Here is a 22,417-nt window from a genome sequence, read left to right as displayed (position 1 = left end):
GTCGTTGTTATGACAACTTTACATTAACCAAGAACCCATTACGGATATAAATTTGTTATAAGTATTACTGATTGCCCTTTAAAAATTAGGTAACTTTATGTTATTAAAGGTAAAGTTTAAACAGTAATGATTTCACAATACAATACAATACAATTTTTGACTGTGTGTGCCATGTTTTTTTGGGAAAGAAGGAAAAGAAATTGTAATAAGATTTTGGATCTTTATGTTTTGTATTCGCTTTTTCTTCTTCGATAAAGATCTTTTTGTTAAATTCACGGTTTTGCATGCGCCCTTTACTTTTCCAAGAGTGCTTCGAGAATGACAACAGCTACTTAATCATATAAAAGTCTTTAAATTCATCTTTTACTATCGTCATAGCAGCATATCTTTGCAATATTTACCATCTAGAAGACTTAAATTGTGACTTTATGTTTAGGGTCACAGAGCAGCAAAAAAAAATGGCTACTAAAAGAAATCCCACAGCATGATGCTGTTACCACCATTTGCAGTAACATGCACTGTTGTATTGCACTTTGTATTCAGGCCTCAACAGGTTTTCTTCACCTCATCATTAGCTCCATCCATCTTCTCATCAATTCTGACCTGCTTTCTTGTTGCTGCTGAACAAAGGAAACTCCAGAGCATGATGCCACCATTCACCCTGTTGTGTTTAAAATATTTATGTTTCTATATAAGCCAATAAGTTCTGGAATGGTCTAATCCAGGGGTGGGCAACCCTGGTCCTTGAGGGCCGGTGTCCTGCAACTCTTAGATGTCTCCTTGGTCCAACACACCTGGATCCTATAACTGAATCACCTCCTCAGTGCAGTCAAGTTCTCCAGAGTTCTGCTAATGACCTCATTATTTGACTCAGGTGTGTTGAAGTTGAGACACATCTAAAAGTTTCAGGAGACCGGCCCTCGAGGCCTGGAGTTGCCCACCCCTGGTCTAATCTAAGCAGAACAGGACCGCCATCATGGAGAGATGGGGGTCCACCATCTCTCCATGTTGAGATGATGGAATGAGATTTGTGGCTGTAACATGGTAAAATGCAAAAATGTTTATGGTGTATGAATGCTTTTGTTAAGACAGGTAGTATTTTCAGTACATAACTGATTTGTTTCAGGCATAACATCTGAATGAACTCTCAGCATCCTTACTGTCTTTTCGTCATCTTCAAAAACTTCTCTGGCCTCTTCATAGTTGCACGTTTCCTCTATGCATTCCCTCTTCAGGTCACCCTGCATCACCAGCTCAAAGTCCCAGTAGTTAGCAAGCAAGGAGCGAGACATGAAGGATGTTGCTGACTCTGCATCCAAAAACACTGGATCTCCTGCAGGAATCAAGTCATTTTGCAGATCAGTGAAAGAAACCAGACTGTAACAGGCTGCAGTGTTGTGTTCACGAGTGGAGGTCCAATTCTTGAGAGGTTTTAACTGAACAATGTTGGGGAACTTTCATCGTCAAACAGAGACCTTGGGGTGTTTTAAGAGTAAACTTTTGGCATGTGGCAGAAAAAAGTCCACATAACTTTCTGAAGGATTCTGAATGTAGGATTGAAGGACTCCGATTCCGAATGTGCTTAAGCAGAATCAAGAGTTTATCAACAGGAAAATAGTGGTGGTTTCACTCATTTGGAAATAAAAATACACAGAGAACTTGAGGTTGTTCTGATTTTATAGTCATAAAATTATATATAAAAAGAAATAGGTCAGAGCGTATCAATCCAAATAACAGAGTTCATGCTGGCACATATGATGGAATTGAAATTTCCCGACACAGAAATAGAAGTTTCTGGCAGAGGCTATTTAGACAAACAAATCTGAAATATCCAGATAATCTCTGTAATAAATTAATGCTTTACACACTGTCATCAGTGATCAGAGATGCAATTTTAGCAGAACCAAATAAACTATTATTATTTATTCAAGGAGCTGACAAAAATCTTTCTGGAACTCAAAATCACCCATTTTGGTGTTTTAATGAGATAGGAGGATTTCCCCTTCTCTTCTGGTGCAATTTTGAGCTGAGCAGATTGGCAGAGAAACAGCAGATTTTCATAAACAGGTTCTTCTTTAATGGAAACTCATTTTTATTCATAATTTTTGCCACATAATATTCCAGTGTGGATTAACAGGTACATTCTGATTGATAGAAAATCTATTTGTATTGAAGAATGGTACTCAAAAGAAATATGTGCTGTTGCCGATTTTATTTAAAAATACCGTTCATAATTTAAAGTACACTGCATTTCCTCCACCTACTTCATGAGTTTTATGGGTTAATCAGGTAATCTTTTCATATATAATGATTTTTATTCCTCCAAATAAAAATAACATTTAATTTATTTATAGTTTTAATTATCTTGGTTAATACAGGAAGTAAATTCAAGCTGGTGACCTTCTAGTCGGTGTTAGACGATAAGACAANAAAATAGACCTGCAGAAAGAAATTACTAATAAAATATCTTACATATGCATAGCTGTATGGTCTATATAGAGATTTTCCTTAGCTTTGATTGTATATCTCACAATTTTGTAAATTATCACTGTTTATTAAACTCTGAAAGCTGATAGGCTTTGTTAATATTCTGTCCTAGAATGCGGTAAGATGTGCCCTTTTTTTTGAGCACCTGCCCCTTTAGCGGTCTCTGCACGGCCCTGGATGGCATAAATTGTTTGACAATTCTGCTCAAGCTATTTACTGATCTGTCAGGTTTCCGATATGCGTCCCCCCCAATGACAGACTTGTTCCTACGCCCTTGGCCTCAAGACTCTGCTGAGTGATTCTGAAGTCTGTATAAGCTGTCGGACAAGTTTGACCAGATACAATGTACCCAAAATGGCTGACTTCCTTTGGGTTTGGACCATGGCTCCAAGAGACTTTTTTGTAGTTCTTGACAATGACAAGATATAATGTGTACCAAGTTTCGTAACTCTGCGTTAAAGCGTGGCTTGACGCTGATCATTTAAAATATTCTAAGACAGGGGTGCCCAATACGTCGATCGCGATCGACCGGTCGATCGCAGAAAGGTTTTGAGTCGATCTCGGTAGATGACCATCTGAACGCCGCCAGGACGCTGAGACCAGCCCTTCCTCTTCTGACGGGCTTATCAAAAATATTCACTAAGATCCTAAACGTTTGTAGCTTCATTAAAAAAGAATAATTATAAAAAAATCAACAAAACATGTTAAAATGAATAATCTCAGTAGTTATTGTTTCAACAAGGTGTTGCGCAATTCAGTGCCTTTCAGTCCCATTAACAAAAAAAAAGAGAAAAAATTAAGGGGACTCAAAAACCGACTGACGAGCAGAGCAGGAGTTTAAATTAGCTACTCAACCACCGCTGTGTTCATGAGAGGCTTATTAATAATCGAGAAATAAATATCAAACCTGGAAACATGATATTGTAACGGACTGAATGTTGTGTTTTTAATGTAATCCTTGCTCGGCTTGTGGGGTGCAGGCGGTTGGCACGGCAACGGGTGTGCTTAAACGACAAAGAGACAGAGAGTAAAAAGGTAGGAGTGGTTTTGAGTTGATCGTCTGTTCGGGTTGTTTTACCTTTGTTTACCTTTGCTGTGGCTCATCACACCTGCTGTAGTTTCTGAACATTCAATAAACGACAAAATTGGACTAATGACCTCGTTTGTGAGTATACGTCACAACAAACATCAAATAGGACAAATATATTTCATTTGTTTAACAAACAAATGGGTAATTATGTGAAACTAAATTAATTATATCCCGAATTCAGAAGATTTTCCTTTACTGGGCTCTTTGGTTCCTCCTATCAGTCTGTAGTTTCTCATACTGATGTCATCAAACCAAATTTCAGATCTACCATGACTGACTGACACCTGCTGGCATCAGGTTTGCAACCAGCTTCTGACTGAGAAACCAGTAAGCTGCTCCCAGTGTCAGAATCTCACTGAGGAAGGAACTGCGTTGGGTTTTATTTCTGCTATAGCTGATGCATATTCGCATATAAAATAAGTCAACGGAGTTTAATTTGCGATTTTTATGTTGTGACATGAGGTAGATCTCAGGCGGCTGGTGAGAGAAAAAGTAGATCTTGCTCTCAAAAAGTTTGGGCACCCCTGTTCTAGGGCTGTAGAGAAATTAGGCCATGCCCACCAAATATTGTTGCGTATTCCTGTTGGGGGGCTGGACAAGGATCGATCCCAATGAGTTTGGTGCATCTCAACTTGAAACTGTGGAAGGTATGGCAATGGCATCACAGGTCACTTCGCCAAGCCGCCACGCCCACTTGCTCCACCGAAAACGGTCAGTGTTGGAAACCAAGTTACATCTGGACACAGTTTCATGTTGATTAGGTCAAAGGGGTCAGACAGACCATTCAGGGTAAACTTTGAGGCCTGGCCACGCCCCTTCAGCATGCACGAGAAGTCATCGTTTTGATAACTTTGATTCAGCCATGCCTCATGAACAGACTGACCAAATTGGAAAAGACAAAATTGCTTTTTTGTCCAAGTATAAGATGCCACAAATTCATCACACATGGCACAAACAAAATTAATTTCAGTTTCAAAATAAAATATTTGTATAGTTAAATACAGACACAACTGAAAAATATCTGATAAATAGAAACCATTTTATTTACAGCAGAGTAGTGTTTAATAATTTTAATGCATTGTCCAACTTTCTGAAGCTATGGCTTTGGGTCTGAGATACTGATGAAAATTTTTACAGCCCACTTCTTTCTATTTATGTCATTCCAGATGGCATTGCAACAGGAAAAGGTAACAACAGTGCTTTACTTACTTTAGTGAATGAATCGCTGTAATACTGAGCCATTTTCTGTTAAAAAGCGTGAAAGATAAGGGAGATGAACAAGAAAGAAAAATTTTGATGTTTTTTTCCACTGTTTCCATTTCACAGAATACTCCTCTACCATTGTGTGGCTTTGATGATTGAGAATTTGTTTTTCTTTTTCCCCCAATAATCATTCCTTGCTCTGCCTGAATATACCAAACCAGGTTAAATGTTTGTTGTTAAACTTCAATGCAAGATTAAATGCTTAGAGTGTGTGCTGGTCATTTAAAAACTGATATTGAATGTAGAACTTCAGTGCAGCAACTGGGAAAGTGTTCTTTTGAGTTATGATTTTCTTCAAAATTTTAGAATATACTTTAGACTCTTTCAGAATTCTGCTGGATACTGGTGACAATGTCCAGTAAAGTGCAGTCTTGTCCAACCAAAACCTGGAAGTGAGTGCCATTTGGGATTTTAGTTGTGCATTTGACTTTTTAACTTCTGAGGATAGTTTATTTTAAGCAGTTATTAATTCCAAACCCCAACTTGAAATACACTTCCCGATGAGATCCTTTAAACCTTTTTTATTGTTTGTTCTTCTTTACACATTTGACTCAACAAAGGGCCCTTTTGGTTTGACAGGAGAGGTAGGTACAATCCTTTCTACTGACCTGTCAGAGCAGTTTTGGCTAACCGGCAGTGTTTGGGCAACCTTCACATCAAGATAGGAAGGGTTCTGACTTGAAACTTGCCCCAAATCTTCATTCCATTGATTGTTACTAGGGACCACCTTGCACAGGTCCAGTTGGACCTGTGCAAGGTGGAGGTGGCTGTTGTGAGCATTGCTGTTGCTACATTTATAGTAGGCATTAGATAATGGGGCTTCCGGAGCCAAGCCTCTCTGGCTGGTAGGGCTTTTGCTAGGTGACGTGACAATTGTGTCGACTGAAGAAACAGCCCAGGAGCGAGAGAGGCTGAGGCAGGATGCTGAACTAGAAGGAACCTGCTGCTGGTACTGCTGGTGCACCCGTACCGACTTGTCTGATATGCCCATAAAAGGTGTGTTCCTGGAAGAACGCCCTGCCTCTCCAGGATATGTCCCTCCTCCAGTCATGCAGATCTCCGACTGCTTAGAGGAATTAAGAAAAGGATCATCATGACAACCATAAGCATCTCCCACAGATTCTAAAGGTAGATCCATGTGCTGGGCAGAGACTGAGGTCCTGAAACCTTGACCTTCATTAGTTAGCAGTCCACTTGCAGTGTTGGAAGAAAAGCGCACATTCACACTCTGGGAGTGTATAAGAGACCTGGGAGGAGGAGTGAAGGTGGAGGTCGGGTGGGCATTAAGAGGGAGATGAAGTTCACCCTGGTGTTGATAGTTAAAGTCTTGCAGTGACTGATTGCCCATAGTTGGCTCTGTAACTTCCATTGGGTAGTAAGCTGCTTTAGACTGGTTGCAGCTGAACTGTTGAGGCTGGCTAAAAACACTTACTACCAATCTGTCCGCTGCTGTTCCTCTGCCATGCACAGGTGTTGCTTGTGTCTGGCAAACAAGTGAAACACCCACATTGTCCAAAACATGAGACGCTCTGGAACCAACACCACCACAGACAAGTGGGCCATGTCTGACATCAAACGGTCTAGGGTAAAAGCCTTCCCATAACGCTGCTAACTCTTCAGGAAGATTGGTAAACTGGGAGGAGGCAGAACTCCCTAAAACCAAACCAGAGTGGACTGAGGAGCTTGGCTGACTGCTTAGGATGACCTCAGCCTTGGTATTCTGGAGCCACTGGCTTTTGGGAGGGCTGCGTTTTAGCAGGGATTTCTGATCGGAACCAAGGTTGTTCTGATGCCTGCCTTGATTATGATCTCCTGGGCTAAGCACTGAGACAGTTTGAAGGTGGTGTTGTCCTCCACTTTCAAACATTGAGCCAGCTCTTTGTGGATGCTGCAGGGGTGATGAAGGAGCACTAACATGATGATGGCTGGGGGAAGTGGGAGGTAGCAAAGAATGACTGGGGGAAGAGAGGTCTGCTAAATGAGTGGGACTAGGGGGGCACTGATGCATATGAGTTGGAGAGAGAGAAGATGGTGATTTCCGTCCGGGGTAGTAATGGGTGTCAAGACTTTGAACTGTGTGAGGAAGAAGAAAGGACGAAAAGTCTTCATCTTCCTTGAAATACACATCTTTTTCTTTCTCCACTTCCTCGTCTTCCCTGTTAAAGCTTTCCATGTTCTGCACATGAAGACAGTTGGAACCCCTACACCTGGCTTCACTGGTGGACATCGCCATCTGGTGTTGATAAGCAGAGGGAGATTCTTGTTGCTGTGAAACTTGCCGACACTCTTCTTTCACTCGAGACAGAAGGCGGTGGATCTCCCTGTTGGATGGACATAGACAGCTGGCCTCAATCAGGTCCTCCAACGCAGCATGGAACTGTCTGAAGGGACACCAAAAACAAAACAGAGCATTTTAAAGAAGGTCAAAGAAACAGAGAAAATGGAACTTCTAACTTTGTTGAACTCGTTCATAAAATTTATTCTACAAATAAGTAACTTCACCCTGTGTTTCCTAATCTTTTTAGCTGTTATCCTCTTTTGACTTGCCTCTCCATGGATGGGCGATAATTGACCTGATTATAAATCTCCAAAGAAAGTTGTTTCAGATGTGCTGGAGACTAGGGGTGCTCCAATCAGGTTTTTTGCTGCTGATTCCAATATCAATCACCAGTCAGTGCCAATCACCAATACTGATCACATGGATTGGTTGTTTTGTTTTTTTCATATAGGTATAAATGCTACTGGCTATGTGATCTAGCAAAAGGGAACCATAAAATCAAGTAATTTAGACAACATACAAACAGCAAAAATTAGGTCAAAAGGACAACTTAACAACCTGCAATCAGCAATACAATAGTTGACATTAAGGCAGTAACATCCCAAATTATACATAAAGTCAAATAAATCTCTCAACACTACCTATGTAAAAAAAGAAAAAAAGTCAAGTAAAAAAGGAAATGTTCAAAGTCAAATACAGGTTGCATTCAAATAAACAATCCTAAGTCACTAAATCAAAACTGACAGAGTCCTCTCAGTCAGTTTTGCAGTCAGTGCAAACTTCTGCAATGTCAAAAGTGACTGAGCACTAAGACCCGCCTCCTGGCTCTGATTGGTTGTTCCTAACCAAATGGAGTATTCCTCAGAATACAAGGAGGTGGCAAATCAACTTGATTTTTTTCACAGATTCTGCTTCATGTTAGGACATAGTGAAAGTTGTAATACATAAAAACTTCTGCTTTTAAGTTACATGTTGCAGCTTCAACCAGACCTTCTATGTGAGAGTCCACTGTCTGGTGGAGCTTGAACGGCTCTACATCTGTGCTTACGTTCCAGTAGCAGAAGTTTATCAGCAAGAGCAGTCGATGGAACTCGGCATCTTCCACCTCTGGTCAGTTAGCTTGATGATGTGCTTCACCCCCGAAGTCATTTTCCATCACAAGACACAAACTTCCACTTTTACACATGACATTGCTTAGGATTTGCTGCTGCACACTTGTGCAAAGTGAAGGAAAAAGGGACATGCAAAGTGTGAGACATGGGTGATCAGTTTTTGTGATTGGCAACTACAGCTAGTCATCGGGGAACTCCCATCATATACATTTTCATGAAAACTGGCTGATTTATGATCAGTGGCTGATCGATCGCACACCACTACTAGAGACCAGTACAATGGTTCAAAGAAATGTAACGTAAAGAAGTAAAATATGAATTAAAGTCATCCATCAATCTATCCACCCATTTACCATCTTCCTCGTATCCAAATCGGGTCAAAATCACTAACACTTTGACACTGAGAATTTGAACATTTTCAGCTCATTCTGGCATTTCCAGACCAGACATGGTCTCCTCCCAGTGGGACTTTCTCAGAAAACCTTTAAAGGGAGGCGTCCAGGAGGCATTGTGATCATCTAAACATTTGTGCATAACCATACCCCCTCAACTGTCTCCTCTTAATGCAGCAGCTCCACTTTGAACTTTCCCTGGATGAGGGCACACCCTACCGTTTCTCTAAGTCTGAGTCCAGCCACCCCCCAGAGGCAGCTCCTTTTGGTCAATCATATCAAGGATCCCATCTTTTAAATTAAAGTCACCAATTAAGAACTGAAATATTGCTGTAGAAATAGGTTCTACATAGTTTCCAAGTCAGGATAATAGTTTCTCACTCGAATGAATTTGGACCTCCCACCTTCTTCAAATCAAATAGAATTGGTATCAAACTTTTGTACAGCAGAAATTTTAGTTTGTGCTACTGTAATTTCAAAGATATTAATAAATGTTTGTAGAGGTCAGAAAATGTCAACCAGCCTCACCACACTTACGAAATAAAAAATTGGTGTCAAACTCTGCCACGTTTGTGCTGATAAAAGTCTTTGTGTTGCTTTTGTTTTGAAGATATTAAGACAATTTTCAAGGTCAAAAGGTCAACCAGTTCCCCCCACCTTTCCTTACCTTCTTCAACTCCAACATAATTGGTGCCAAATGTTTGCGCTACAAGTGTTTTTGTTTGTGCTACTATCATGTTAAAGAATTTAGTAAAAGTTTCCTGAAGTCATGAAAGGTGAGCCAACCCCCACATATTCTTCACGTCAAACAAATTGGTGTCAGCACATTTGTGCTGATAAAATGTCCATTTGTGCTGTTTAGAAGACATCACTGAAAATTTAAAGATCACCCAGCATTAACTGAAAATCAGTCATGTCTGAATCCATTACAAAACTAAGCATGATAGTTTTATTCAGAGGCTAAGATCACAAACAAATGAAAGAAAATACACTGAATATTTTCATGCTCTCTATGCCACTAACTTGACAAATAGCCTTTAACCTGCTTTGCCAATTTAATTTCATGTAACTGGCAATTTCTGAGTCAAACTGATTAACTTTTGTGATGGAATAAATAGATACCTGCAGCTTCGTTTAGCCCTGGCTCGGGCATAAAAGGCCTCGTAGGAGTTGGATTTCAGCTCTAGAGCCTTTGTAGCAAATTCCTCAGCAAGGTTGAAGTCCTATCACAAAAACACACAAATAATACACAAAGATTTGAAGTTCCACTCAAAAAAATACTATAATTGTTTTGGTACTAGTGGCCTTTATTTGACAGTAATCTGACAGGAAGATGCAAGGAGGAAGGAAGAAAGACATGCTGGAAGAAAACAGAGGATGGCACTTGTAGCAAGACTGGCTGCGTCAAAGTCTGCAGCCTCCGTAGGGAGACTGGGGTCAATTGAGCCAAAGGGTAAGTTGAGCCACCTTTTGTTTCTAGGAAGCGGCAAAGAAAGAAAAATTGTTGATCATGACACCAAATAGATAGGAGGAAGGCATTATTTAATGAAGCTTCTGAATGTAAGAAACACATGGCTAAAGTGGTTAGACTTTTATTTCTTAAACAATTTTCCACTCTTGAAAGTGAATTTAGTCTATCATAAGTTTCATAAGAAAAGTGTTAAGACCACAATAGGTATATTTTAAATTGATTTTATATATCAATTGTATGAGCTACAACATAAGGTCATATACCAAAGAAACGTGTAACATTTTAGGTGTAGACCCAAAAAAAGTTTGTACAGGCCTTTTACAAGCATTTGTAAAGCTCAATAACGTTATCGATCAATGTTCGCCACAGCCATGCTTGCTACTCCAACTCCTGACTTGTCACTAGGTTAGATGGGTGTTTGTGTCTGGATGAGATTGTTGTATGCTCAAAAGGAGGGTTGTATGATGAAAAGCTGTATCGTTTTAAACAATAGGAGAATTCAACTGTTTAGGCACCGATGCAAACACACAAAAAAGGTTTTATGTTATAGAACTAACTTGCATAAAAATGTCAAAATTTGTACAGAAACATCAAGATAAAACCTTAAAGTGCATCTTTCACTTTAAGCATGTTGAAACCTTTGTATCGTAACAGGATTTAAATTCACATTTTCGGTGCAAAAATGGCCAATATCTCAAAATAAAAGGTACTAGTACTGTCTCTACCTAGCCTGCTTACTGCTCCACCTGAGAATAGGTCCCTAGCGGCAACCATTAATGTAGATGGAGGAGAACATTCTGGAATGTGCAACTAAAAACACTCAGTAGGACCTGGAGGATGTGACCAATCCTGAGCATTAAATTGGTGACATGTTTAAGATTGAAGGCTCACAGGTGAGCCAGAAGCTAGAATTATTGACAGCATAGTAAACAGTAGAACAACAGATACTGTAATGGAAAACAAAATTTTTATGGGAATATATCTACCATGAAAAAATAGATAAATAAGCATACATACAATTAGGCTCAGAAATATTCATACCTCTGGAAGATTTAATAACACTCTCCACAGCCTCGTCCAGGTCAAAGCTGGGACTCTGGCTCCATTAGATGAAGTACCTGGTGTTTATTTCCCATGTCACTGCTATACATGAATACAAGCCAAGCTCACTGTAGCTTAATTCTGTACAAATAAAATTTCTTTGAACCAATAAATTCTATTATGGAGAATTTCTTTTTAGTTCTTAGAATTTTGGGGCTTTTTCTCATAATGTATTATTTCAGGTGTGTGTGTGATCACTTTGGACCAATGGACAGCAATACTGGTGAGTGTGTATAGTCTAGAACTCATGTTCTAGAATTCATGTTCAGTCTTACCATACCAGCTTGTCAATTTTCAACCAGCCTTCTGGTGAGAGCTGCTGTTCAGATAATGTACTATGGCTACCTTATTACATTTAGGGAGGGCCCCCCTACACCTGTCATTTAACAATAACATTTCTTATTTTTCAAATTGTACAGTTTTGTACAATTTGGCTACGCAACATCACAGGTAAATAAACAAAAACATTCAGCTTCACAAAATGTTTAATGTTGTATACAATTAAACTGCATTCATCAAAATGTTCCTGAGGAGCTAAAACATGAAATGTATTGAATGTGACAATTTAATAGTCTTTATATAACTTGCAGATGTGTTGCCTATAGGCAGATGATCTGCTGGACTCCAGGCATCATTGGGCAGCACATCTGCAATCATCAGAACAGCCTCACCTGATGAAGCTGAGGACAACAAAGGCTTTCAGAAGACGACTCTGGCCTCACAGTTTTGAAGTAATAAACCTTTATAGAATACTTTGGCCACATAAACTGTATACAAATATTACAAGTTTAGTTTTAATTAGTTTCTGATTTTGTAGCAGCTTTGACTTGGTACAAATTGTCACCATAAATCCCAGAAAACCGTCATGTTTTTGTGGAGCATGGCTCTGTTCTCCAGGACCACATGAATGAGATTGTTGTGGGGGAAAAGACGGGGCTACTGGCACTGGTCAGATATGCAGTCATCCGTCATGTAAGGTTCAAATTGTTCATCAGTTGTGCCAGGAGTTACTGCTGGGGTTTCCAACTGCAATATTGCATCTGTCATCTGCAAAACCGTGCATCCAAAAACATTAATTAGACTTTATATATAAACAGTATAGGTGTATACATTTGATTTAAATGACAAAACTTTCTAAAACTGTTTTCTACCATTTTACAGATTGTACCTTAATTTGATAAGTTAGGAGAGATTCACATATTTGCATTTCATATATTATGTCTGATTTTGGGAAACTATGATATAAAAATTCAATATATTCATTAATGACAATGTTCCAATATTATCAACCGTTAGAACTTAATGTGCCCACAAACGGCTAGAAATGAGTGTTATGGTTTAATTGAATTAAATACAAATTCCTGGATCAACTAAAGTCTGTCCAAGCAGAGCAGCAGGACAACCTGCAGTAACCTGAAGATGTTTGTGATTCTGGTAAAGCACAAGCCCAGAGATAATATTAGCTATTCTTGCTGGAAAAGTGATTACAAAACAGATAAATCATTGAAATAAATTGGAACGGGTGACTGGTTCCAATTTAATTCCAAGACCAGACACTGGTTAAGTGACTGGTCTTGGAATGGACACGGCTAGATAAAAAGTTTCAGAACAAATAGTTTAAAGTAATAAATTCATCCTGAGGCAACCAAAATGCACCAGAATGATTGGTTTTAATTTGAATTACCGCATAAATTAGTAATTAGTTCACAGCGATCAGAGAGATAAATTTCTTCTTTAACGCTTCATTTTTGCAAATGAGAAAAGTGCGATCTGTACTTAGCTGCACACATTCTAATTAGACATGGCAAAATATTAAACTTTGCACCAGTACATTTTAATTATTGAAAGTACTGAAACATTAAACGTTATGTACCACCTACCATTGGGTTCTTCCAGTTTAGGAGCTGCTGACTGGGGAGTAGCTCCAGAGCTTCTGCTGCTTGCTGGAGGAAACAGCCAGTGTTTTGTCTCTGCTCCCAATCAGTGCTGTTTTTCCCCTCTGTGCCTCTGCTGTGTTATAGTGGTGCTGCAGTGGATTTCTGTCTGATTTAGTCATTTCTTCTGGGTCCCATGTAGCATTCATTTCGTTGTTAGCCTTCTCTGAAGTGCAGACTACAGATCGCCGTGTTAGTTCACATTGTCGGTGGTGAAATCCTGCCTTTCCAGCTGGATGAATCTCACCCAAGGCTAAAATAATGTTTTTGTTGTCTTTTCTCACCGTGTCCAGACAGCCTGAGCAGTCGCACTTAAACAAGTTTCTACCACACCAGAGCAAACAAAACCACCTTCAGCTCAGCAATCAGCTCAGCCGTTACGTCACAAAACTGCACGGTTTTTCTCAAAGGAGATTTTTGGTTAATTCCAACACTTTAAAACATTCTGTAGCTAATTAGAGACCAAATACAGGAATCAGATTTACAATTTGACCTCAGAATATGTTTTTCTACCATTTAAAAGAACCCTAAAGAGGCACTTTAAATGATGTATTTAGACAGTCTATCGGCAAAAAAAATGTGGCCTTAGTTTCACTTTAAATGTGTTTTCCTTAACTGAAAGTGAAAAACCATAATTAAACAGAAATAAATGCATAAAAACATGGTCTAATTCCACCCTGAATGGAATTAGACCATATAATGTGTCTCACTTAGTGAACTGAGTTCTTAAAAAATTTACTTTTAAAAAATATCCTAATTTACTTCAACTGACCGTGGATTAAAAAAAACACACAACAACCCAGGAGATGGAGACTCACATTCATTTTACGGTGGCAGCGGGACAAGTTGAGCAGCACACACACTCTGAGCTGTTTGAATGTCTTTAGCTCGTCTCCAGGAAACTTGTTGAGGGCTGACTGGTAGGACTGTGCAGCTTCTCTCACTTTTCCTTGCTGTAAATATACACACATGAAATACTGCAAATATCAGTAGCAGTGCATGTTATTATCCTGGACATTAGTGGTAGTATTCACCTTGTACAGTCTGTCTCCTTCTTGGATAATTTTACTGAGTAGCACCATTAAAATGTCCGGCTTGGAAGTGGCCATGGCCCAGGTTGCTGGTCCTAAGCACACATAGGCATGAATAAATATAAATATATTTTAACATTTACTTTAATGAAGGTGGAAAAAAAAGAATTTGGCTTACTGTAGAATGAATAGCCAAAACAGATATTTTCAGCACCTTGCAAAAGCAAAGCCCTTGAATCGTTTCCCCATTATTGTCATGGTGTGTAGATGGTGGGGTAATATTTTATTTGAAGGGTTGTGCATAAGACTGACATGACACTGTCATAAACATGACATAGCTTCTGTTATGAACATGAAGATCTGTATGAATGTTTGACTGTTGTCATGAAGTGTCACTTGGTTAATAATGACACTTTTAATGTATTAAAAGTTAAAATTGCGCTCACAGATACCCATATCTGTGAGCGCTGGTGAAGCAAGAAACGCATCAGCAGGTTTACAGAAGTTGGGCTGAAACATTTCGTCACCTTCCCAATATTCCAGTGGATTCAAACTGTCTCATCTTTGCATCCTAAAATGACTTGGCTGAGCTTGTTAGCATACTTGCCTTTTGACAGAGCTAAATAATACCTCAGTACAGATGAGGGTTTTTATATACATCACTAAAGTTTATTTGGACATGACACTTATCTTTTTAAAACAGAAATTAGAACACAGGATCCACTGTTGGTTTTTTGACATTATATGTGATGGTTTATTACTGTGTGAAACTATTTAGAGATATAACACTGTCAGACAAAGGAAATTTCAGTCCATTGGAAAAAAGATGCTCCAGTGAATTGCAAACATGCCATAAAATCCTAAAACAAGAAAACATGATTGGTGAAACAGCAGCACTTTGCCATTTATTTCGATCCGCAAGTTCCTGCATCAGTCACGTGGTACGGCCCACTTGGCCGAGGCTTCAAACATCACAACCTGCTTCATCAACACAAGCCCTGATATGCGCTTCATATGGCACAGAAGACACAGCACTACTTATAAATAAAATGTTTTATTTATTAGACTGAGGAGAGAGAGAGAGAGAAAGTGGCACAGAAGAGTGAGGGAGAGAACACAGGGGAACAGGAACTAATTCTAACACTAAAGAATAACTGAGACTAAACTGATGGTGGCAAGCTACTGGACAGTAGCCACTACTGCTCTGTTTCCACAGGGTCCATTGGAAGTCTGACAGGACCAAGACTGCCATGAATCAGTGCCACTGGGCACTCAGGTGAAGTGTTTTGCCCAGTGACAAACGCAAGTGAACCAGGGATCAAACCCACAACCCACCAACTGCAGGGTGAACTCCTACCACCGTTAACCGTTTTGATAGAAGCGAAACATTCTGAGTCATGTTCCTACCAATCTTAGCTCCTTTCTTGAGAAGAGCAATAACTGCTGAAGTGTTTCTGCAGCCAACTGCTCGGTCCAGAGGACGCATCCCACTGCAGTCCATGTGCTCCACCAACGCTCCATGATCCACTAGATACTGGACCTGCAGCAGCACAGGCATGTAAGTAAACACCAACTTTACCAAGACAATGAATACAGTAAAAATAGTCATTCTTAAGCATCACTCTTCCAAGCCAGCAGAACTCACTTATTATTTCAGTCATAAATCTTTCAATCAGTTAAAACTTGCAACAATGGGTTTTGGCAAATAAATGTATCTTCAAATTCTGTTAGCTCTCCAGACAGAATTTAGAGGACACCATGTCTGGTCATATGAAGTCACATCTGTATCTGTGTTAGCTAACCACTTCAGGGTCTCCACAAAAGGCAGCCAGGTCCAGAGGTGTTCGACTGCTGCAATCAGCATGGTCAGTGGCTGCCCCTCTCTCCACCAGTTCCCTGACCAGTGTGAACTGGCCTTTGAGGCATGCCCAGCTCAGAGCAGTCAAGCCTTCCCTATCGATCTGGTTGAGAGAGGCCCCTAATTTGAAGACAGATGACAATCACTTAACTGATTTTACTGTCAAACAGTAAGTTTAGAAGTTGATTCTTATGGTAAAAAGTTACTCACCCTCCATGTGCAAGTACACAGTGCCATGCCAAAGTATTCATACCCTTTGAGCTTTTTGTTTATATTCACAATACAATGATAAATCCTAACTTGCTTTTGTCACATTGTCTGGGTCTTTAATGGCTTTATTATGGGTTTTATTTTCTAGTCTTCTGGTGTTTTGTTATTCATGGGCTCGCCTCTGGTCCCGACACCTCGCACTACTGTGGGGTTCAGGTGGGTCCTGCACCAGAGTGTCCTCAGCTGCTCCCAGATTCCTTGTGGGGTTTCTGACAGATTCCCATCAGTGGTTGTGATGTTCACTGTTTTGTTATCTTATTTTCCATTCTGAGTTAGTCATCAAAAATCAGTAGAAGTAGAAAAACAGGAAGTACAATGCAGTTGCAGCCAGATGGCAGCTCCTCAGCCCTGCTAAACCCTGTTATAAGTTGAGTTAATCACATACTGAAGACATTCATTTATAGATAAATTATGTATCATTATGTTTGTAGTAAACTCAGCCTGTTACTACGCTAAGACCGCTAGTCTGTGTATAACAATAGTGTGTGCAGTGATTTTGACATTGCTTTTGAATCACTGATACTTGTATTCCTTTGTTTATCCTGTTACAGTTTCACAGAAAAACTGATGTCAGTAAAGTCCACAAGATATTGTTGATGAGTCTGTGAAGTTTCTGCATTTATTCTGTTTAGCTGTTTAGATAGCTAGTATTATTTTGCAGGCAAACCCTACACATTGGTTCTGTCTGTTAATGTTCTTGTTCCTGAAGTTCCTGTCTTCAGAGTGCCAAGATGAGGACGGAAAGACAGACAGCTCCTCCTAAATGTATATGTCGGATCCCTGCCTCTCTGGTTGCAGTGTAGGCTTTTGACACAGGAGAAACACATATTTATATGGGAACAGAATACTTCCTGATGCTCACACTCAATGTTTGCGGGCGAGAGGCAGGGTCACCCTGGACATGTCGCCAGTACTAGTCGTTGCAGATGAAATTTTTTAATTTTCAAATTTTTGATTCTACTTCAAAAACACAATTGAATGAAAGGTACATGGACCCACTCACTGTATGTTTCAAGTCATCGTGAAGCTGGAAAGAGTCATGCTTTTTGCAGTCTGTAACATGTTTTCTTCCTGGACCTTTTGTTCCTGTCCATCTTGCTTTTAACTCTGACCAGCACCCTGTCCCTGCTGATGATAAGCATCCCCATTAGATGATGATGCAACAACCACGTGTCACTGTGAGGTTTTTTTTCTGCTTTTTTTTTCTTGCCAGAATATTGAGTGTACAAGTAATAGTTTTCATGTCAACATGTTCACCAGCCAGGGATGTCACTCTGCAGTCACCATTGCCTCAATTTGCTGCTTCTCCAATTCACCCTACCCAGCCTGTAAATTTCAGTGGACGGCCATGTCTTAGTACATTGTCTAACAGTGCCATCCACTTTCTACGCTCAGTAGAAGGATTGAGCAAAACTTTGTTCTAAGTTTGGAATACAAACACTACCTACCTGACCTATCTGCTGTGTTCCTTGGTCTTCATGATCCTCATTTTCTAATGTTCCCCAACAACCCACTGAGGTCTTCACAGAACAAATTGATTAATACTCAGATTGAATTAGATGGCTTTTTAAGGCAACTGGTTGAACTATATTAAGGGGTATCAGAGTAAAAAGCAATAAAAGAATTAAATAGGCATATTTGAGAGTTTTATTTGAAATAGAATAATTATGAAAACATAGACAAAATGTAAGAAAGTTCAAGGGCATGGATACTTTTGCAAAGACACTATATGTCAAACTTGGACTCAGAAGCCTTGTAAGGTGAATGTTACCGTGATCCAACAGAATCTGGGCGGAGGTAATGTGTCCTTCTGAGGCTGCCGTCATCAGAGCTGTTCGACCCTGCTGGTCCACATTGTTCACCTCAACCCCATAGTTCAGCAACAGCTCCACCACCTGATGGAGAAACAAAGGAAGAGGCAGAGATTTGGTCTCTGTGGGATTAAGTCCAACTGTTACCCTGTAGGTGGGTTTTACCTGTGTGTGTCCCTGTCTCACGGCACTGAAGAGTGGAGTGATGCCATGCCTGTTGCCTTGCTCAGCAGCAGCTCCCTGATCCAGCAGGAGTCTACACACAGCAAGCTTTCCATGGCCTGCTGCAGCTGTCAGAGCTGATACACACACCAACTATTCAATCAGCATTCCAATCGCTTTCAACCACACTAAACAACAATAAAATACTCGGCCTCAACCAGTCCTTTTGGGCATGAAAGACCACAACAGCACAAATTAACAGCACTTCAGTAACACCTATCTATTCATCCAACTCATAGCTACTCTTCCTATTGTACATAAAAGAATCAGTTTGGTTAAAGATATTTAGACAAGCAGTGACTGCAGGGTCTGAAAGTAATCAATAGAAAGTAATTGCATTTTAATTTGAAAGCCATATTCTGACAAAATATAGATTTTCAAATCAAAAACTACTTTGGTGCAAAATGTTTGAATAAATAAAAATATGAGCTCAACAACAAAGATATTGTTTTAATCTGTTTATTTATGTTATCCATCATCAGACTGGTGCAAAGTGCAATTATCCATTCAGCTTTCAAGTTTTTCAGGAACCCCAGATCATTCACTTAGCTTCTTTGAAAAAATATTCCTCTAGAAATGTGGACTGTGGATGCTGACATTAGCATGGATGTCTGTGCTGCTGCAACATGCTTAGCACTGAGATGCTATTTTAGACCTGAAAAGCTAACTTCTTTTAGCACAACTTGTGCACAACAATAGTTTTTTCCAGCATCCCATCAAATCGTTTTTTGAGGCAGAAATGAACCCCCAGTGATCCAAGAGAAGAGACTTTGTCATCCACTACTGTGGAATATCTAGAGATCGTTGTGGAAAGAAGAATTCTTCAAGACAGTTATGGAGAACCCTGGGTATTCTCCTCAAGAGACTCTTATACAGGAACACAAGTTGTTCAGTCAGAGGCTTCTTCAGAGGTTCTGTCAGGGCCGTGCAGAGACCACTAAAGGGGCAGGTACTCAAAAGTAAAAAGGGCACATCTAACCGCATATAGGACAGAATATTAACAAAGCCTATCAGCTTTCAGAGTTTAATAAACAATGATAAATTACAAAATTGTGAAATATACAATCAAAGCTAAGGAAAATCTCTATATAGAGCATACAACTATGCATATGTAAGATATTTTATTAGTAATTTCTTTCTGCAGGTCTATTTTGTTATAAGAAAGTATTGTAATATTCAAACCTGCAATTTAGCAAGATATGTAAATCAGAGCTGGACCACCAGACATATTTTGTCTTTACAGAATTACATTATTAAAAATATAAACAAGGGCACAATGCAACCTTTTAGTGTACTGTAATCTATAAACAGAGCTGCCTGTTTGCTGCAGTGGAGATGAAGATGGTCCATTCAGGAAAGCAGAGCTGCATCAAACTTTAACGTGGNTCATCATTGTTTTTATCTTCAACATATTTTTGCAGTCTAAGCAAATGAAGATGAAAGAGGAAGCAAGAGATCAGGTATTATAAAACTTAAAAACTTTCCTGACTCAGAAGAGGCTCTGGTTCCACCAGATCACCAACCAGTTCTGAGGATGAACCTCCACATCGTCTCCCTTAAGTCCACACTTAAGCCACACTTTATAGCTAATGCCAGCATCAACTGATTTTATGGTATTGCTGATTATTTTTTCTACTTTTAACATATACAGGCAAAGAAGTCACCTAGAAATGTTTTTCCACCCCTCTGTAAAGTGCAATGGTCCAGTGAATGGGAATGTTCTGTCGTTGATCCTCACTGTTCTTAGGAAGGAGAAATGTCAGTTTGTCTGCAGTAATATTGTGACATTGTATTAAAACAATACTCTGTCCTTGGTGAAATATTTTTCACATTTCTCTAAACTCTACTTATTTTATTGTGGTACTAATTTTCACAAGCATGTTGTCTGTAAACTTTTAATATATTGACAATTTGTACAATTCTTTGATAGTATATTGGCAATGTACTCTTGAAAAATGTGAATATATTGAATGTACAAAGTTTTGTTGTTTTTTTCAATTGAAAGTGTGTTGCAGTTCATCCTTCTGCAACACACTTTAGTTGCATACTAAAGGTATGCAACTAAAAGATCCAAAAAGCATGTGATAGTACACTTAGTACACTTTAAATTGTGTTTTTCTATAATTTAATTACAATTAAAATACACAAAATTACGAAATTAGTTGTTCCAAAATAACATACTTGAAGTTAAATAATCCTTAAACTTGAAGTGTAAAGATTAAGGAAGTCATGATTGCCTTCAAGTATTCTCAAAATTTAATATTCTTAGTATATTTATTTTTCACAAGGGAATGCACAGAGCAGACAGGTTCTATCTGATGTCATCAGCTAATCTTAACTCAGTTTCAACAGTCATCCCACTTTGCATAGTAAGATCATAATCTCACACAGACATGAGAAGTATTATAGTTCTGATTCTTCACTCAAAAAGTTTTCCTTTTATAGTCTATGGTGTTTGTTTGCTGTCAGAGGAAGAATTCTTTACCTGGTGCTTGTTGGTTACGAACATAACATTGGCCTGTCTGCAGCAGGGACAGCAACACGATCCAATGCAATACTGCCATCAAGAAAAACGCCTAGAAGAGAAACAGGAAAACATGGACAAGTCTTTAGGGTGAACTCATAAGATCTGAAATCAGCAGAGTATGGCACAAATGAAAGGAGCACTCACCTGCCCAACAGGACTGCACCTCCAACCAGCAGAGTGACCCATTCTTCAAACCCTTAAATGATAAAAGAATCCATTAAACACTTCAGACTTTCAGCAAAATGGGAGAAGCTATGAAGCCTGACACTGAGCTGGCTCGATACTGCGGGTTGGGATGACCACAAACCTGTTCTGCAACATGTCAACTGAAGGCAGGAAACTCTCAAAACCAGTCTGAGTGCCTGCCTGTTTTTCTGTTTACTCACTGGCTGCGTAGGGAACTGAGACCAACAAACAAAACAGGGACCAGAAGAAACAGTATCAGTTCTTCTGGTGAGTACTGCTCAAACTGAGTCAGCATGACACAATAAATCATCAGATTTATTATGTAGTAATACTGCACGATAGATTATAAAAAACTCACCAGTGCAAAGTTTAAACATTGCCATTCGATACATTTCCAAATCTAAGCAGAACATGAGAGCAGACTCCATGGCTGAAAAACTGCTTTGTAGTAATGCCATTGGCTTTTGGAATGATGTCAGAGCTTTAAACAGGTCTGCTGCATCACTCCCCAGCACTACAGAGGGCATATCTGGGGCTCATAATATAGCAGGGCTGTGGAGACAGCACTACTCTGCTTATTTAATTGTGTAAAAAGTGAACTCTATGGATTGGGAAAAATTGGTAAGAGTGATGTGGCTATAATAACCCTTAGTGAAGTCCAACAGGCTATAGTGTACTTGTGTGAGAATAAGGCAACAGGTTCTGATAGCATTACAGCAGAACATCTGAAATATGCTAGCCAAAAGGTGGCTGTGTTGCTAGCAATGTTTTTCTCTGGGTTTATGACCCATGGACAGTTGCCTGATTCCTCATTATCTGTCACCCTTGTGCCAGTAATTAAGGACAAAACTAGCAAGGTTGGTAGCCTTAATAACTACAGACCAATAGTTTTAGCTAGTGTGATATCTAAATTTTTAGAAAAAATCTTGCTTGGTCGGCTCAATCAGTTAATTAGTACAACAGATAATCAATTTGGTTTTAAAGCCAAGTTGGGAACTGATTTCTGTATGTATGGCCTGAAAGAGACAGCAAGAGCATATCTAAGAAAAAATTAATCTGTGTTAATTGGGTTTATTGACACCCCTAAGGCCTTTGATCGTGTCAATCACTTAGGGGAACTGCCAGAAATCGTGGGCCCCCTGACAAAACATTTGTTTGGGCCCCCTGCACAGCTGTTGTTACAATTTTTTGAGTCTATTTGACCCATAAAAAGCATCACAATTTTAAAGGCCTGCATCTGCCTTGCTTTTTTTGGTTATTTACTGAATAAGAACAATATTTACTGCTCATGAATTTAACATCCAACAGTCCACATCCAGTATGCAAGTAGGTTGCTTAACCTGTCATTCACGAGAGGACCCAAATTTGGGTCCTCTCGTGACAG

The 22,417-nt window shown here is 39.4% G+C and overlaps 2 protein-coding genes and 1 long non-coding RNA gene across 3 annotated transcripts in view; all 3 read right to left on the bottom strand.

Moving 5' to 3' along the window:
- LOC107837793 (transmembrane gamma-carboxyglutamic acid protein 4) overlaps positions 1-21,140 on the bottom strand; it is a 21,814-nt gene extending 674 nt beyond the window's left edge. Inside the window, exons 1-3 of the mRNA XM_016678239.1 lie at positions 20,992-21,140; positions 20,806-20,896; positions 1,161-1,333 (exon numbers count right to left, since the gene is read on the bottom strand). Of these exons, the coding sequence (XP_016533725.1) occupies positions 1,161-1,333; positions 20,806-20,896; positions 20,992-21,033 (306 nt within the window). The 5' untranslated portion in view covers positions 21,034-21,140. The remainder of the gene's footprint in view (positions 1-1,160; positions 1,334-20,805; positions 20,897-20,991) is intronic.
- tanc2a (tetratricopeptide repeat, ankyrin repeat and coiled-coil containing 2a) overlaps positions 4,468-22,417 on the bottom strand; it is a 94,534-nt gene continuing 76,584 nt past the window's right edge. The window contains exons 19-26 of the mRNA XM_007565463.2: positions 18,264-18,397; positions 18,059-18,182; positions 15,962-16,137; positions 15,567-15,699; positions 14,163-14,254; positions 13,947-14,081; positions 9,745-9,845; positions 4,468-7,221 (exon numbers count right to left, since the gene is read on the bottom strand). Of these exons, the coding sequence (XP_007565525.2) occupies positions 5,379-7,221; positions 9,745-9,845; positions 13,947-14,081; positions 14,163-14,254; positions 15,567-15,699; positions 15,962-16,137; positions 18,059-18,182; positions 18,264-18,397 (2,738 nt within the window). The 3' untranslated portion in view covers positions 4,468-5,378. The remainder of the gene's footprint in view (positions 7,222-9,744; positions 9,846-13,946; positions 14,082-14,162; positions 14,255-15,566; positions 15,700-15,961; positions 16,138-18,058; positions 18,183-18,263; positions 18,398-22,417) is intronic.
- On the bottom strand, positions 11,662-13,932 carry LOC103147230 (uncharacterized). Its single transcript, XR_477249.2, has 2 exons — positions 13,075-13,932; positions 11,662-12,241 (listed from the first exon to the last, which is right to left on the bottom strand). It is a non-coding gene; the product is annotated as an uncharacterized LOC103147230 (long non-coding RNA).

Source organism: Poecilia formosa, unplaced genomic scaffold (genome assembly GCF_000485575.1).
Source record: "Poecilia formosa unplaced genomic scaffold, Poecilia_formosa-5.1.2 Scaffold176, whole genome shotgun sequence".
Lineage (NCBI taxonomy): Eukaryota > Metazoa > Chordata > Actinopteri > Cyprinodontiformes > Poeciliidae > Poecilia > Poecilia formosa.
The sequence above is the reverse complement of the archived record's forward strand: the minus strand, read 5'-3'. Positions and strand labels throughout refer to the sequence as shown.